Source organism: Coloeus monedula, assembly GCF_965178545.1.
Source record: "Coloeus monedula genome assembly, contig: HAP1_SCAFFOLD_850, whole genome shotgun sequence".
Lineage (NCBI taxonomy): Eukaryota > Metazoa > Chordata > Aves > Passeriformes > Corvidae > Coloeus > Coloeus monedula.
Window position 1 is genome coordinate 1 of NW_028120185.1, and position 12,125 is coordinate 12,125.

The window sequence follows — 12,125 nt, forward strand, 5'->3', positions numbered from 1 at the left end:
CCGCATGAGGAGGGGCTGCAAAAGCAGCTCAGAGAGATCCAAGGAAAAAAGAGCCCCCCTGGGCCAGGAAGGCGGCCGGAGATCCAGGGGGAAGAGCTTCAGCCAGAGATCCAACCTGATCCAGCACCAGAGGATCCCACACTGGGGAACAGCCCTATGAGTGTGGGAAGTGTGGGAAGAGCTTCAGCCAAAGCTCCAGCTTCCTCAGTCACCACAAGATCCACAGTGGGGCAAAGCCCTACGAGTGTGGGGAATGTGGGAAGAGCTTCAGGTGGAGCTCCCACCTGAGGGAGCACCAGAACATCCACACTGGGGAACGGCCACATGAGTGTGGGGAATGTAGGAAGCGCTTCAGCTGGAGGTCCAGCCTCATCAATCACTTCAAGGTCCATACGGGGGAAACGGCCCTATGCATGTGGGGAGTGTGGGAAGGGCTTCAGAACAAGCACCCTCCTGATCCGCCACCAGTTTATTCACACTGGGGAACGCCCCTACGAGTGTGGGGAATGTGGGAAGAGCTTCAGCCGGAACTTCAACCTGAGGGAACACCAGCGCATCCACACTGGGGAGAGGCCCTATGAGTGTCCCAAATGTGAGAAGAGATTTCGGAGGAGCTGCGATCTCCTCATACATCAGCGAATTCACACAGAGGAGAAGCCCTTCCACTGCCCTGACTGCGGGAAGGGCTTCAAGCAAAACTTCGCCCTTGTCCTACACCAGCGCATCCACACCGGCGAGAGGCCCTACGAGTGTCCTGAGTGTGGGAAGAGGTTTGTGAGGAGCTCGGATCTCAACAAACATCAGCCAATACACACAGATGAGAGGCCCTTCCGCTGCCCCGACTGCGGGAAGGGCTTCAACGACAGCTCCAACCTTGTCAGGCACAGGCGCATACACACCGGGGAGAGGCCCCACCTGATCCACCACCAGGTGATCCACACCAGGGAACGGCCCTACGAGTGTGGGGAATGTGGGAAGAGCTTCAGCCACAGCTCCGACCTCATCAATCACCGCACGATCCACACAGGGGAAGGGCCCTACACCTGCTCAGAATGTGGGAAGAGCTTCAGCCGTAATTCCCACCTCAGGGTACATCAGCGCATCCACACCGGGGAGAGGCCCTACAAGTGTCCTGAGTGTGGAAAGACGTTTCAGAGCACCACAGCCCTCCTCAGACATGAGCGCATTCACACGGATGAGAGGCCCTTCCGATGCCACGACTGTGGGAAGGGCTTCAAGCAAAACTCCACCCTCATCAGGCACCGGCGCACCCACACCAGGGAGAGGCCCTACGAGTGTCCCCAGTGTGGGAAGAGCTTCTCACAGAGCTTTAACTTGACCCAACACCAACGGAGGCACCGTTAAGGGAAGCCTTGCGAGTGCCCCGAGTGCGGGAAGAGCTTCGTGCGCTGCTCCAGCTCCATCCCCCGTGGGAGGATCGGCGTTGGATGATCCCCAGTGACCCCCGTTGGGCAGAGCCCTGCTGATCCATGATCCTGGTGATCCGTGTTGGGAAGACACCTGGCTGAGGGGCTCCAGATCTTCTGGCTCCCTGCAGGCACATGAATGAACCTGGGGCAGGGACATCCATTGGGATGCAGACCAACATGGGGAATTCATTGGGGAGAGCGGATTTGTTGATTATTGACCCCAAAAAATCTTTTCCATTCAATCCTATCTTCTGGTGGCATCCAGGAATACTGGATGGTCTTGGAGGTCTTTTCCAACCTCAATGATTCCATGATTCTGATTTTTTCTGGCCCAAGGGTGTCTTCCACAGCCAAATGGTGATGGACTGGGGCAAAGACCAAGATTCTGGAGACAGTGGGGTGGAACCCCCAAGAAAAAGGTTCTTCGCTCCAATCCAAGCACGAGGATCCTCAGCCGGCACAGACACGGAAATCCTTTATTTTGGCCTTGGTTTTCTTTTCATTTTTCTTCATCCTTCAATAAACTTGAAACTGGGGAAAAAATGAAGACATTGAACTGAGACATGGGTGGAGACATGGAGGGACAGACAATGGCATGGATGGAAATGTGGTGGGGACACAGCCATGGGTGAGGAGACAGTGGGACAGGGCCAGTGACATGTAGGGATATGGCCATGGCCAGTGCCATGGGGGGAACTTGCAAGGGATGTGGGGGATGCTGGGTTTGAGGGAGTTGAGGGTTCCTGGGAGGGATTTGGGGCTTGCTGAGGGCTTTGGGGCCCCCAGGCCGAGCGGCTCCGGCTGCGCTGGGAGACCCTGGCGGAGGTTCTGGGGCAGCTGCTCAAGGACCCCCTGAGCTGGACCCCCAGCCAGCATTGGGCTCCTGGAAGGGAATGAAGGTCCTTGTCCCCAGGAAGGAAATCGCAGCACCCCCAGGGTGTCGGGGGCAGCTGAGAGGCCACAAGAGGGAGGGGAGGGCCAGACACAGCTGTCCCCTGCCAAAACTGCACCCCAAAAATCCTGAAACTCAGGGATTCCTCCCAGAACGAAGCTGCCAGGAGCTGCCCGAATTGAGGGAAAGGGGGGATGGGACCCCCAGACTGAGCAGGAGCAGTGTGGAACCTCCAAACCCCAGCATCGGGGAGGGGGGTTGGCAATTGGGGGAACGATGATGAAGGGGTAGAAGAGTGGGGAAAAAGTGGGGTCTGGGATCCCCGAAGAGAGCGGGAAGGGGATGGGGCCCCCAAAATGAGTTGGGAGAGGTCTGTGAGTTGGGGGGAACGATGGGAGTGGGGAGGGAAAGGTGAGGTTGGGATGGAAGAAGTGCCGTTCCATGGGGATCCAGCCCTCTTCCCCAGGATTTGAGCCCTGGAGCGATTTCCTGGGGCTCTGGGGGGGGGGATGGATCTGCACTGGGGATGTCCCCAAGCCCCCTGCCCATCCCTGGGGGGCTCGTGGGGAGCTCCCCCCCGCCAACAGCTGGTGCTGCGGTGGCCGTGGGGCAGGCGGGGGTGGGAAATAGGGGTCCGGGTTGGGAGCGGGGGAGGAGCAGAAGGGAGAGAGGAGCAGGAGTAGAGGAAGAGCAGGAGCCGGAATAGGAGGAGCAAGAGGAGGAAAAGGAGGAGCAGGAATAGAAGGAAAAGGAAGAGGAGGAGCGGGAGGAATTTTTTTGCAGGGGAGGAGGTGTTTGGATCTTGTAGGAGTCTAAAGCTGAGCCGCAAATGAGCCTTGGGGGGATCTTGGAAGGTCACCGTGGTGATCACCCAGTACCGGTGGGGGAGGAGGGGGGTGGCGACGTGCAGCTGGAGGACCCCCGGCAGCCAGGAGGGGTGGGGGAGGCTGGAGATGAGCAGGGTCAGGGCCCCTCCCGATGTTGAAAGGGCCGGTGACTTCTAGAGCTGGGCTTGGGCAGCGGGACCATCAAACCCAATGCACTCACCCTTGTTTGTCCCCCAAAACAGGATTTCCCAATCCCAAACTTTGTCCGGATGGAAGAGGAGGCTGCGAGGAAGATGCCCCGGGAGCCCCAGGCAGGTGAGGAGGAAGTCAGTGCCCCTTTCCCTTCTCTCCTGCTCCATCTCCCAGCCCAGCATCGCCCCCGGCTGCAGGACAACCCCGCTGCCGACGCCGTCCTGCCGGGGACGGACTGGGGGGATCTCCTTTCCCTTCCCTGTGGCACGGAGGCAAATCCCATCCTCTTCTTCTCCACTCTCCTTCCTCTTCTTGTTCTGTCCTTCTTCCTTCTACTTCTCTCCTCCTCTCCTTCCTCCCTTGTTCCTTTTTCTTGTTCCTTCCTCTTCTTCTTACCTTTTCCTTTTCCCTTCTCCCTGTCCCTTCCTCTCCTTGTCTTTCCTGCCCCAGGCACTGAGCTGCAGATGGAGACCCGGGGGAACAAATCCCTGTGGCAGAACCTCGTGGAAGAGGCCGCTTTGAGCACCTCCTCAGCGTAGGAATGGATGCCTGAAAGATCGGCTGGAAATAAATCCCCATAGACCGATGTCTATAGAGCAGGTATTTGTTTATTGCAGCGCTGGAGGTGAGGGGGGTTTTTCCTCCTGACTCACCCGCCTTTGTCAAGTGCTGTGGTATATTTATACAGTAAATTTTGCTTTAATGTTGCTCTGTCATTACAGCATCATCACATATGTGCCAGAACTAATTTACATAGCAGGATCTCATGGTTATTAGATAATTTTTTGCACTGCGAATACAGTTCCCCAATTTGGGGGTCTTTGGGGGTCTTTGAGGAAGGCTTCTAAAGTCCTCTTTGCACTTGAACTTTTCAACTTTGTCTTCGAGGCATGCACAGTTACAGTGCTCTTCGGTCCATCTGGTCTTAACCGGCCTAAATTCTTTGTTTTGTGTCTAATTGGCTTTGTGCTTGCCAATTTCTCATTAGTACTACACTTATCTAAGACTATACACTTGGTAAGTGTTTTTTGGTTTTTTCCTTTTCTCTTTTTCTCTATTCGGCATATCAGCAACTAATTAACTATATACTAGGCATTACATTGTGTAAAGAGTTATTCATATCAGATTATATGGGTAGCAAAAGTTATGATTCAGGTTATATAAGCATCAGGTTATAGGTAGAGAAGTTACGATTCAGGCTACATAAGTAAAAGCTATGATTCAGGCTATATAAGTATAGAAGGCTACGCTTCAGGTTATATTGATATTCTTCTGGTTATATTGATAAAAAGTCATGATTTAGGTTATACTGATAATAGGTTACATAGATATCTTATAACCTGTCTTGGGGTGACTTTATGATGTGTATCCCCTATCACTGCCCCATGCCCAGAAATTAATTTTGTGCCCTTCTGTGCCTTTAAACTGAGCCTGAGAGGGGGGAGGAAAACCTGAACAAAACTTCTTCAAAGCAATTTGCAGCTTTCAAGTTCAAGGTCACACAGTGATAGAGACTTTTTTTTTCAGCTGCAGCAGCAGAGCAAGGGTGGGGAAGGCACCCTGGTTGTTTTCAGACAGTTTTTTTTCAGGTCCTTTTCCTTTCTCCAGAGAGAGATGGAGAGTTGAACTTTTGTTTTCCTGGGACTTTGGTTTTTTTCTTTTTTTTTCTCTTCTGAACTGTTTCAACATCAGAATACATCGGGAGGACTTTCCACCGGGCCTTGGCTCTAGAGGGGGGCCCACCACCCCATCCCAGCTCCAAGGAGGGAGAGAGAGAGATCTACGGGAGGACTCTGAACTTATCCCAGGTTTTTCTCTCAGCAGAGTGAGAGGTTATGTTATTTTGCATTATTATTCTTTTCCTGTGTGTTTGTTAAATAAATAGTTTTTATCTCTTTCACTTTCTGTCGAGGAAAATTTATTTTTTCCCAAACCTGGTGGGGAAGGGATGGTTGTAACCTGCCTTCTCTCAGAGGATATATTTCTAAATTTGGCCAAACCGGCACAAAACCAAAGCTATATAAGCACTTTGTTACTTTGACCTAAGTTGTATAGACATCAGAATCCAACGAGGAGGAAAATCCCTTGAGATCCTACACGAGGAGGGGCTGCAAACCCAGCCCAGTGAGCTGTGAGGAGGACAGACCCCTCTGTGAGCTGGGAAGGAGGCTGGAGATGCAGCCAGAGCTCAGAGCTGCTGGAGAAGCCTCAGGGTGGGAGAAGCTCCCCAAGTGCTTGGAATGTGGGAAGAGATTTGGAAATCCCCGGGGAAGCAGAGATACCCCGCAGCCCCTGGAGGAGCCCCCACCGGAGCAGGGGATGCCTGAGGAGAGGCTGTGACCCCGTGGGAGACCCGTGGACAGAGGGGCCCTGCTGGAGCAGCCTGTCCTTGCAGGACTGACCCCGGGGCAGAGTGACCCCCGGGGCTGCAGCAGTGTGAGGGGACTGCTGCCCGTGGGACGGACTCAGGCTGGAGAAGTTCCTGGAGAAGTGTCTGGTGGGAGGGAGCCCAGAGTGCAGCAGGGGAACGACTCCTGTCCCTGGGCAGCGGGAGAAGGCACCGGGGATGAACTGAGCATGGCCCCAATTCCCTGTGTCCTGCACTACCGGGGTGGGAGGTGGAGCTGGAAGGAGGGAGGGGTGGGAGGAAGAAGTTTTTAAAGGTGCTTCTCATTATTGTGCTCTGTGGTTTTGGGAGTTTTCTGCAATAAATTTCTCTCCTTCTCCACTCAGCCAAAGGGATCTGGGGCAGTTTTCCCTGTTTGGGAGAAATCAAAGCGATGCACTGATGCTCCGAATTAGGGGCGGGAGTAGCGAGGCTGCAGGGCTTCCCAAGGAGCCGGAGGCACCCGACACGCAGGGCTGGGCAGGTCGGGCCGGGAGCAGCGGAGAGCTTTGTTTCTCTTCTCAGCTGAACGGCGGCTCGGGCCGGGCCCGTTCCAGGGCTGTTTCTCAGCTGCGGCTTTCCCCTCACGCAGCCCGGGGGGCGCTGGGAGCGCGGGGCGGGGCTGGGCCGTGTGCAGAGCCCGCCCCTCGCTCCGATTGGGCGGTGCTGCCGTCAGTCGTGGTTCTGGCGCGCTGATTGGTCGGAGCGGGGAGCAGCCCGGGCCCGGAGCCGCCGGCAGGGCGGCCGTGGCGCAGCAGAGGCGCCATTGGCGGAGCGTCTGTGCGGGCCCGGGAGCGGCGGCGGCGGCCGGAGCCCGCTGAGGCGGCGGCGGAGCTCGGAGGCGGCTCCAGCGCAGGTGGGAGCCGCGCTCGGTTCTGGCGGGGCTCGGGGCTGGCTGCGGGCGGAGGGGGCGGCAGGGGGCTGTGGCGGCTTCGTTGTGCCGTGTGGGCGCCGTGTTGGCCCTGGCGTGAGGGCGCTGCGGGAGCGGCTGCCCGCGGTCTCCTTCCCGCTGCTGCCTCGGCAGGAGCCGGTGCCGGAGCAGCGCTGGCTCGTCCCGGCTGCTGTGGGTAGGACAGAGGTGGCTGCCCCGTGGCCGGGAGTGTGCGGGAAAGTTCCCGTGGCCAGAGGTTTGTGTGCCCAGAGGAGCCGGAGGAGTCCTGTAAAAGTAACTTTATTCGTGGGCAAAGGGAGAGGCCACGGGGCATTTCCCGTGGGGTCTGTCCAAGTGTTGGAGGACGCAGCCTCCTTTTTATGCCGATTTGCCCGGCCGCATCTCCGTGTCCCTTTCCTCAGTGGCTGAGGTCCTTGGAAGGTACAGACTTCCCGATCCGCCTGCTGCATGTGCCCCTTAATGTGCACCCCCACGTTGTATAACATCCGATATTCATGGCTCTGTGAAGTTTTATTTCCTTTGCTCTCTGTTTCGCCATTTTTTCTTGGCCATCTCTTTGCCAAAAGCAGTTTTTGTCATTTAATTCTCCACAGCCTCCTGGTCCTTCTGCTGGAAGAGAATCTGATGCCATCCCAGGGTAAAATGTGGCGTTGCTCATGGGAGTGGATTGGTGGGTGAGAAGGTCAGGAGCTGGAGCTGTGTGCTTGGTTATGATTTGGAGGACAGCTTGTAATCTAATGATGCATTGAAATGATCAGTGGGTTCTCTGGCACCTGGTATGAATTTGTTTGGGTTCCCAGGGGCTGCTCCATGGTGTTGTTGGATTTGTTCTGGTGGCCGTTCATCTTTTCCCCATTTTTGGGCGCTCCCAAATATGCTGGGGATGCATCCGTTGACTGCTTTTCTCTGATTAAATCATCACATCCTTGGATTCCCAAGTGATTTTGCTGAACTTGTGGCAGCAAAAGCAGCCCAGTGGTCAAACCCACCCTGTATAACAGAGAGAGTGCCTGCAGATGTTGGAGTGGGGAGAGGGATGATTCCCCCCCGCTTTTGTGAGTGAAGTTCTCCCAACATTCTCCGTTTGCTGTTTTCCTTTGCAGCTTCAGGGATTTCTGTTGCAGAGTCAGAGATGCTCAGTGTGGGCTCTGCCTTTAGCGATGCAAATTCTGTCTGTGCAGGGAGGCAGAGCTTGGGGTGAGGGGCAGAGGGAATCAGCCCAATTCCTGTGGCAGGCAAGGAGAGCCTGGGACATTGTGTACACTTCCCCCATATCTTGGGGTGACTTTATGATGTGTATCCCATATCGCTGCCTATGTCCAGAAATTAATTTCTGTGCCTTTCTATGCCTCTAAACTGAGCCTGAGAGGGGGAAGGAAAGAACTGAGCAAAACTTTTTCAAAGCAGTTTGCAGCTTGTTCAAGGTCACACACAGATAGCAATTGGTTTTTCCAGCTGTGGCAGGGGAGCAAGGAAGCACCCGGCTTGCTGCTCCCAGGACAGTTTTTTGGCCAGGGGTTCAGCTGCTTTTTCTCCGGAGAGAGACTGAGAGTTGAATTTTTCCTTCCCTGGAATTTCGGATTTTCTCCCTTTTCTACTGGACTGCTTGATTGCTTTAACATCAGAGCACATCGGGAGGACTTTCCACCGGGCACAGAGGGCCTGGCCCTGGGCCAAGCCCCAGCTCCGAGGAGACCAAAGGGAGGACTCGAACACTTTCCCAGGTTTTTCCCCCACAGCGAAAGATTTAATTATTTAGCATTATTATCCTTTTCCCAATATTTTCCTTCTCTTTCCTTCGAGGAAAATTTATTTTTCCCGAACCTGGTGGGGGAGGGGTGGTTGTACCTTCTCTCAGAGGATATATTTCTAAATTTGGCCAAGAACATCCCAGCAGAGTTAATTTGCATTTCTAAAGGTCCTCTGCTGGCTGCCTGGAAGGAAGGTTCTCTTGCAGGGCAACCATCTGATGAGCTGCTTGTGCCCCTTTCCCCTCCCCCCTCCACTTCCTTTTTTTTTTTTTTCCTTTTTTTTAAAAATGGTATTTTGTTTTATTACTGTTTATGAGTTAAAGGGTCACCTTTAAAACTTTTCCAGTTTCGCAAAATGCAACCTAAAGGTGAGCATCAAAAAACCCATTCCAAAATTCTGCCGTCACTAATAGCCATGCACACACATACAGAAAAAAACCCCAAAGCAGTAAAGATTTTTGCTACTTCTTCCCCTCGGACTAAAAATTGACTCTCACACCCCTGGCCCAAACCCAGCTGACAATGTCAGAGTAGGATTATGGGGAAAAAACCATTTTAATTGTGTAGTCTATTCACTGAAACTCTGAGAAGAACAAAAACTCTCCAAAAACCTTTTTAGTGCTGGAGGATCAAGGCATTACTTTATTCTGGCCAGGATGTGAAACAGAAATCATTTCATGCACACATAGCCCGGGTGTGCAGAGAAAATCATTCCATGGCACATGAGTTTTACTCGAGTTTTCCTCAACTTTATGCAGTCTAAACCCATAGAAATCCGTAGGTTTAATGTTCATTGGTTCCAAGTTGGGTAGTTCTTAGTATTTGCTTTCCTATTGGCCCCGGATTGCTTGCCCTCTGATGTTAATTAGGTGCACACTCCTTGATTTCCTTCTCAGCCTTTTCCAGAGCAGGGGTCTCCAGCTGTGCCGGGGGCAGTGTCTGGGGTAGCTGTTCCTTGATGTTTGCTGATGGGCGTTGATGTTTTGTTGATGGTTGTTATCTTTTGGGTATCTTTTGGGCTATTCCCAGTCTGTTGAGATGTTAAGCTCATCTCTGCTGAGTGGTGTAACATCCCTTAACGGACACTTTCAAATTCCTTTCCCCAAGGCAGAGGCCAACCAAGCCTGAGTAGAGAAATAAAATTTTAAAGCAATTCTGAACTTGGTATATTTTCCAGCAATCGAATCCCGCCCAGCCCAGAGTGTGAGTGTAACTGAGAGCCAGAGTGGAATTCTCCCGCTGTCTCGCGCAGCAGCTGTGGCGAGTGCAGGCACAGAAAGCTCTGAAGCTCGCCCGGTGCCAGCGAGGATTGGCCCCCAGTGCCTGGAGATGCCAGAGGAGGTGCCCAGCCAGACTATTTCAGCAGAGGATCTGTGGGCAGCCCCAGGGGCTTCCCCCGCTGTGGAGCCCTGGCTGCTGCTGCGGCCCCTTCTGTGCAGGGTCAGTGGCGGCCTCGCATGGTCCTCCTGCAGCCGGGGAGTGCAAATCCGCGGGGCTTCAGAGAGCCTGAGGCGAGGCTGAGGGGTCCCCCCGTATTCAGCTGTGCTGGCGGCTGTTTCTGTGCTCGGGGACACTTGGAATGGGCCACGCCCTTGGCCACCAGTGGTGCTTCTTTGCACTCCTCAGGCAGGACCCGATGTCCTGGTTGGATGTTGTGGGCAGCAAAGTCCCCAGGCAGGGTCTGTGCCAGCCAAGCTTCCTGTGGAAGAGATTTCACACGGGACAGGATTCTGGCCACAGACTGCTTGAAACAGACATCCCTGATCTCCACCCCCCAGTAGGTCGAGAATGAGCAGGGTGAAGAATTGCAAACCTCAATTCCATGGGAGATAATTGAATATCTGCCCTGGGTCTGGCTCTTCTTCTTGCCAAAGGCAATGGCAGCAGCCGTACCCGTGGCATCTTGGTTTCTCTCAGCAGCTTCAGGTGTTTCTTTATTTCCCCATTCACTCTTTCCACCCGACCCGAACTCTGGGGGTGCCAGGGCGTTTGGAGGTGCCACTGTGTTCCTAAAGCAGCCAGAACGGCCTGAAGGATCTTTCCTGTAGAATGAGTTCCCCTGTCTGAGTCGATTGCTTCCACAATCTCATATCTTGGAATTGTTTGTTCCAAACATGCCTTAAGAACTGATGCAGGGATTGCTGAAGCAGTTGAAATGCTTCTGCCCCGCTGTGAGCTGCCATGCTGTTAGCAGAAGATATTGAAGCCTTCCTGCTCAGGGCATTTCAGTGCCAGGCTCTTCCAAGCACCCCCAGCTCGGCCCTTTGAGCTGAGCATGCGGGCGCTGAGCTGCGCTTTGTCTTATTCCCTTTCCTTCAGAGCAGCTGTGTCTTGTCACTCTTTTCCCTTCTGCTGCCCTTGCAGAGCCATCCCTAAACACCTTTTCTCCCTCAGGCCAGGGAATGTCTGGTGAATCTCTCCTAGCCTGGGTCTGGAGCTCTGTCACTTGACTGCAGCCATGGGTTTCTTGCCAGCCCCGTGTCCAGGGCCGTTCAAACAGGAGGCTGGGTTCAACCCTTGCCCTGTCCTCAACTCTGAATCCTCCTGTTCCATCCAACGAGTTTCATTCTGTAAGAACCGAGTGCTGCTCATCCATTTAGAGGCTCCTTTGGTTAACAAAGCTTTAACTTGATGCCAGGCTGGAACAATCAGAGATTCTGCTGCTGTCAGTTTTCAGGCCTCAGTTCCCATTAAAGCCGGGGCTGCACAATTCAGCAGACAATGAGGCCACTCTCTGGCCACTGGCTTAAACATTTGAGCCCAGGAATTCCTTTGGCATGGCCCTGATTAACATCCACATGCAATTCAAATGGTTTTTCCCTGTCTGGGATGGCCAGGGCAGGAGGCTCAGTTAATCTGCTTTTGAAGCCTTGAAAATTGTGCTTTCCTTCTGGTGTCCATGATGGGGTTTCTTGGCTGGCAGGAGAGGAGTGTTGTAGGGAGAGATGCCTGGCTCCAGAAGCGCTGCCTTTAGCAGGGCCTCAGTAAGAGGCTGTAGCCCCTTCCTTGCCTCCCTTGGAACAGGGTATTGCTTTTAGACACCACTTGTCCTGGTTGCTCCAAAGGAATTTGGAGAGGCTCCATATCTAATTTTCCCTATTTCCCTGGGGCTGCCCACACTTCTGGGTTCCCTTCAGCAGAGGCTTTCCCAGACATTTGACACCAAGGTACAGCAGCATTAGCCTCTGTATCTCCTTTGACAATAGGAATTTGCATTCCCACTTCAGCCACCAAATGCCTTCCCAGTAAATTACAATCACAATTAGGAACAAACAGAAATTGATGCATTTCGAACCCATCCCCCACATCTATGAATTGTGGTTGAATAAAACACAGCTGCTCATCTTTCCCACTTATTGCCTGAATAATCAAAGAACTTCTTGACAATTTCCCCCCTTAGGTCTGAGATTCTGAGTGGATCGAGAGGCCCCTGTGTCCATCAGGAGCGGCCTCGTCTCGATCCAGACGCGCCCTGAATGTTCTCAAGGGCTCTGGTGCGGTGGGTCCCTGGTGTGCTGGGAGCTCTGAGAGCCCTGCCAATCCATGTCCATCAGGGCTGGACTTGCTCGTGCTGAGGGTGCTGCTGTCTGTGCTTGCAGTGTCCTTGTGGCCTGCAGCTGGAGCCCTGATTCCTTGCCAGGGGCTGTTTGGGTCGGCTCTGCCGCGCTGAGGAGGGCAATGCCTGTGCCAGGTGCTTGTGGCCGCCGCCGTCCCCTGGGTGCTGGGGCCCCCTTGGGCCCTGCGGTTCATCCCTG

The 12,125-nt window shown here is 53.9% G+C and overlaps 1 protein-coding gene across 2 annotated transcripts; it reads left to right on the forward strand.

Moving 5' to 3' along the window:
• The first annotated feature begins 24 nt into the window (after nucleotides 1-24).
• On the forward strand, nucleotides 25-5,241 carry LOC309585873 (uncharacterized protein). 2 transcript variants are annotated; one of them, XM_082303702.1, is made up of 4 exons: nucleotides 25-2,058; nucleotides 3,392-3,464; nucleotides 3,792-3,941; nucleotides 4,869-5,241. In XM_082303702.1, the coding sequence occupies exon 1, from the start codon at nucleotides 325-327 to the stop codon at nucleotides 1,363-1,365; it is 1,041 nt and encodes a 346-aa protein (XP_082159828.1). In that variant the 5' UTR covers nucleotides 25-324; the 3' UTR covers nucleotides 1,366-2,058; nucleotides 3,392-3,464; nucleotides 3,792-3,941; nucleotides 4,869-5,241. The 2 variants fall into 2 exon arrangements, with proteins under 2 accessions (XP_082159828.1, XP_082159827.1); XM_082303701.1 differs by having other exon boundaries at nucleotides 3,792-5,241.
• Nucleotides 5,242-12,125: the final 6,884 nt, after the last annotated feature.

Bases quoted from the DNA above. Each gene is read 5' to 3' on its own strand.
- LOC309585873 (XM_082303701.1), top strand. From the start codon at position 325: ATGAGTGTGGGGAATGTAGGAAGCGCTTCAGCTGGAGGTCCAGCCTCA.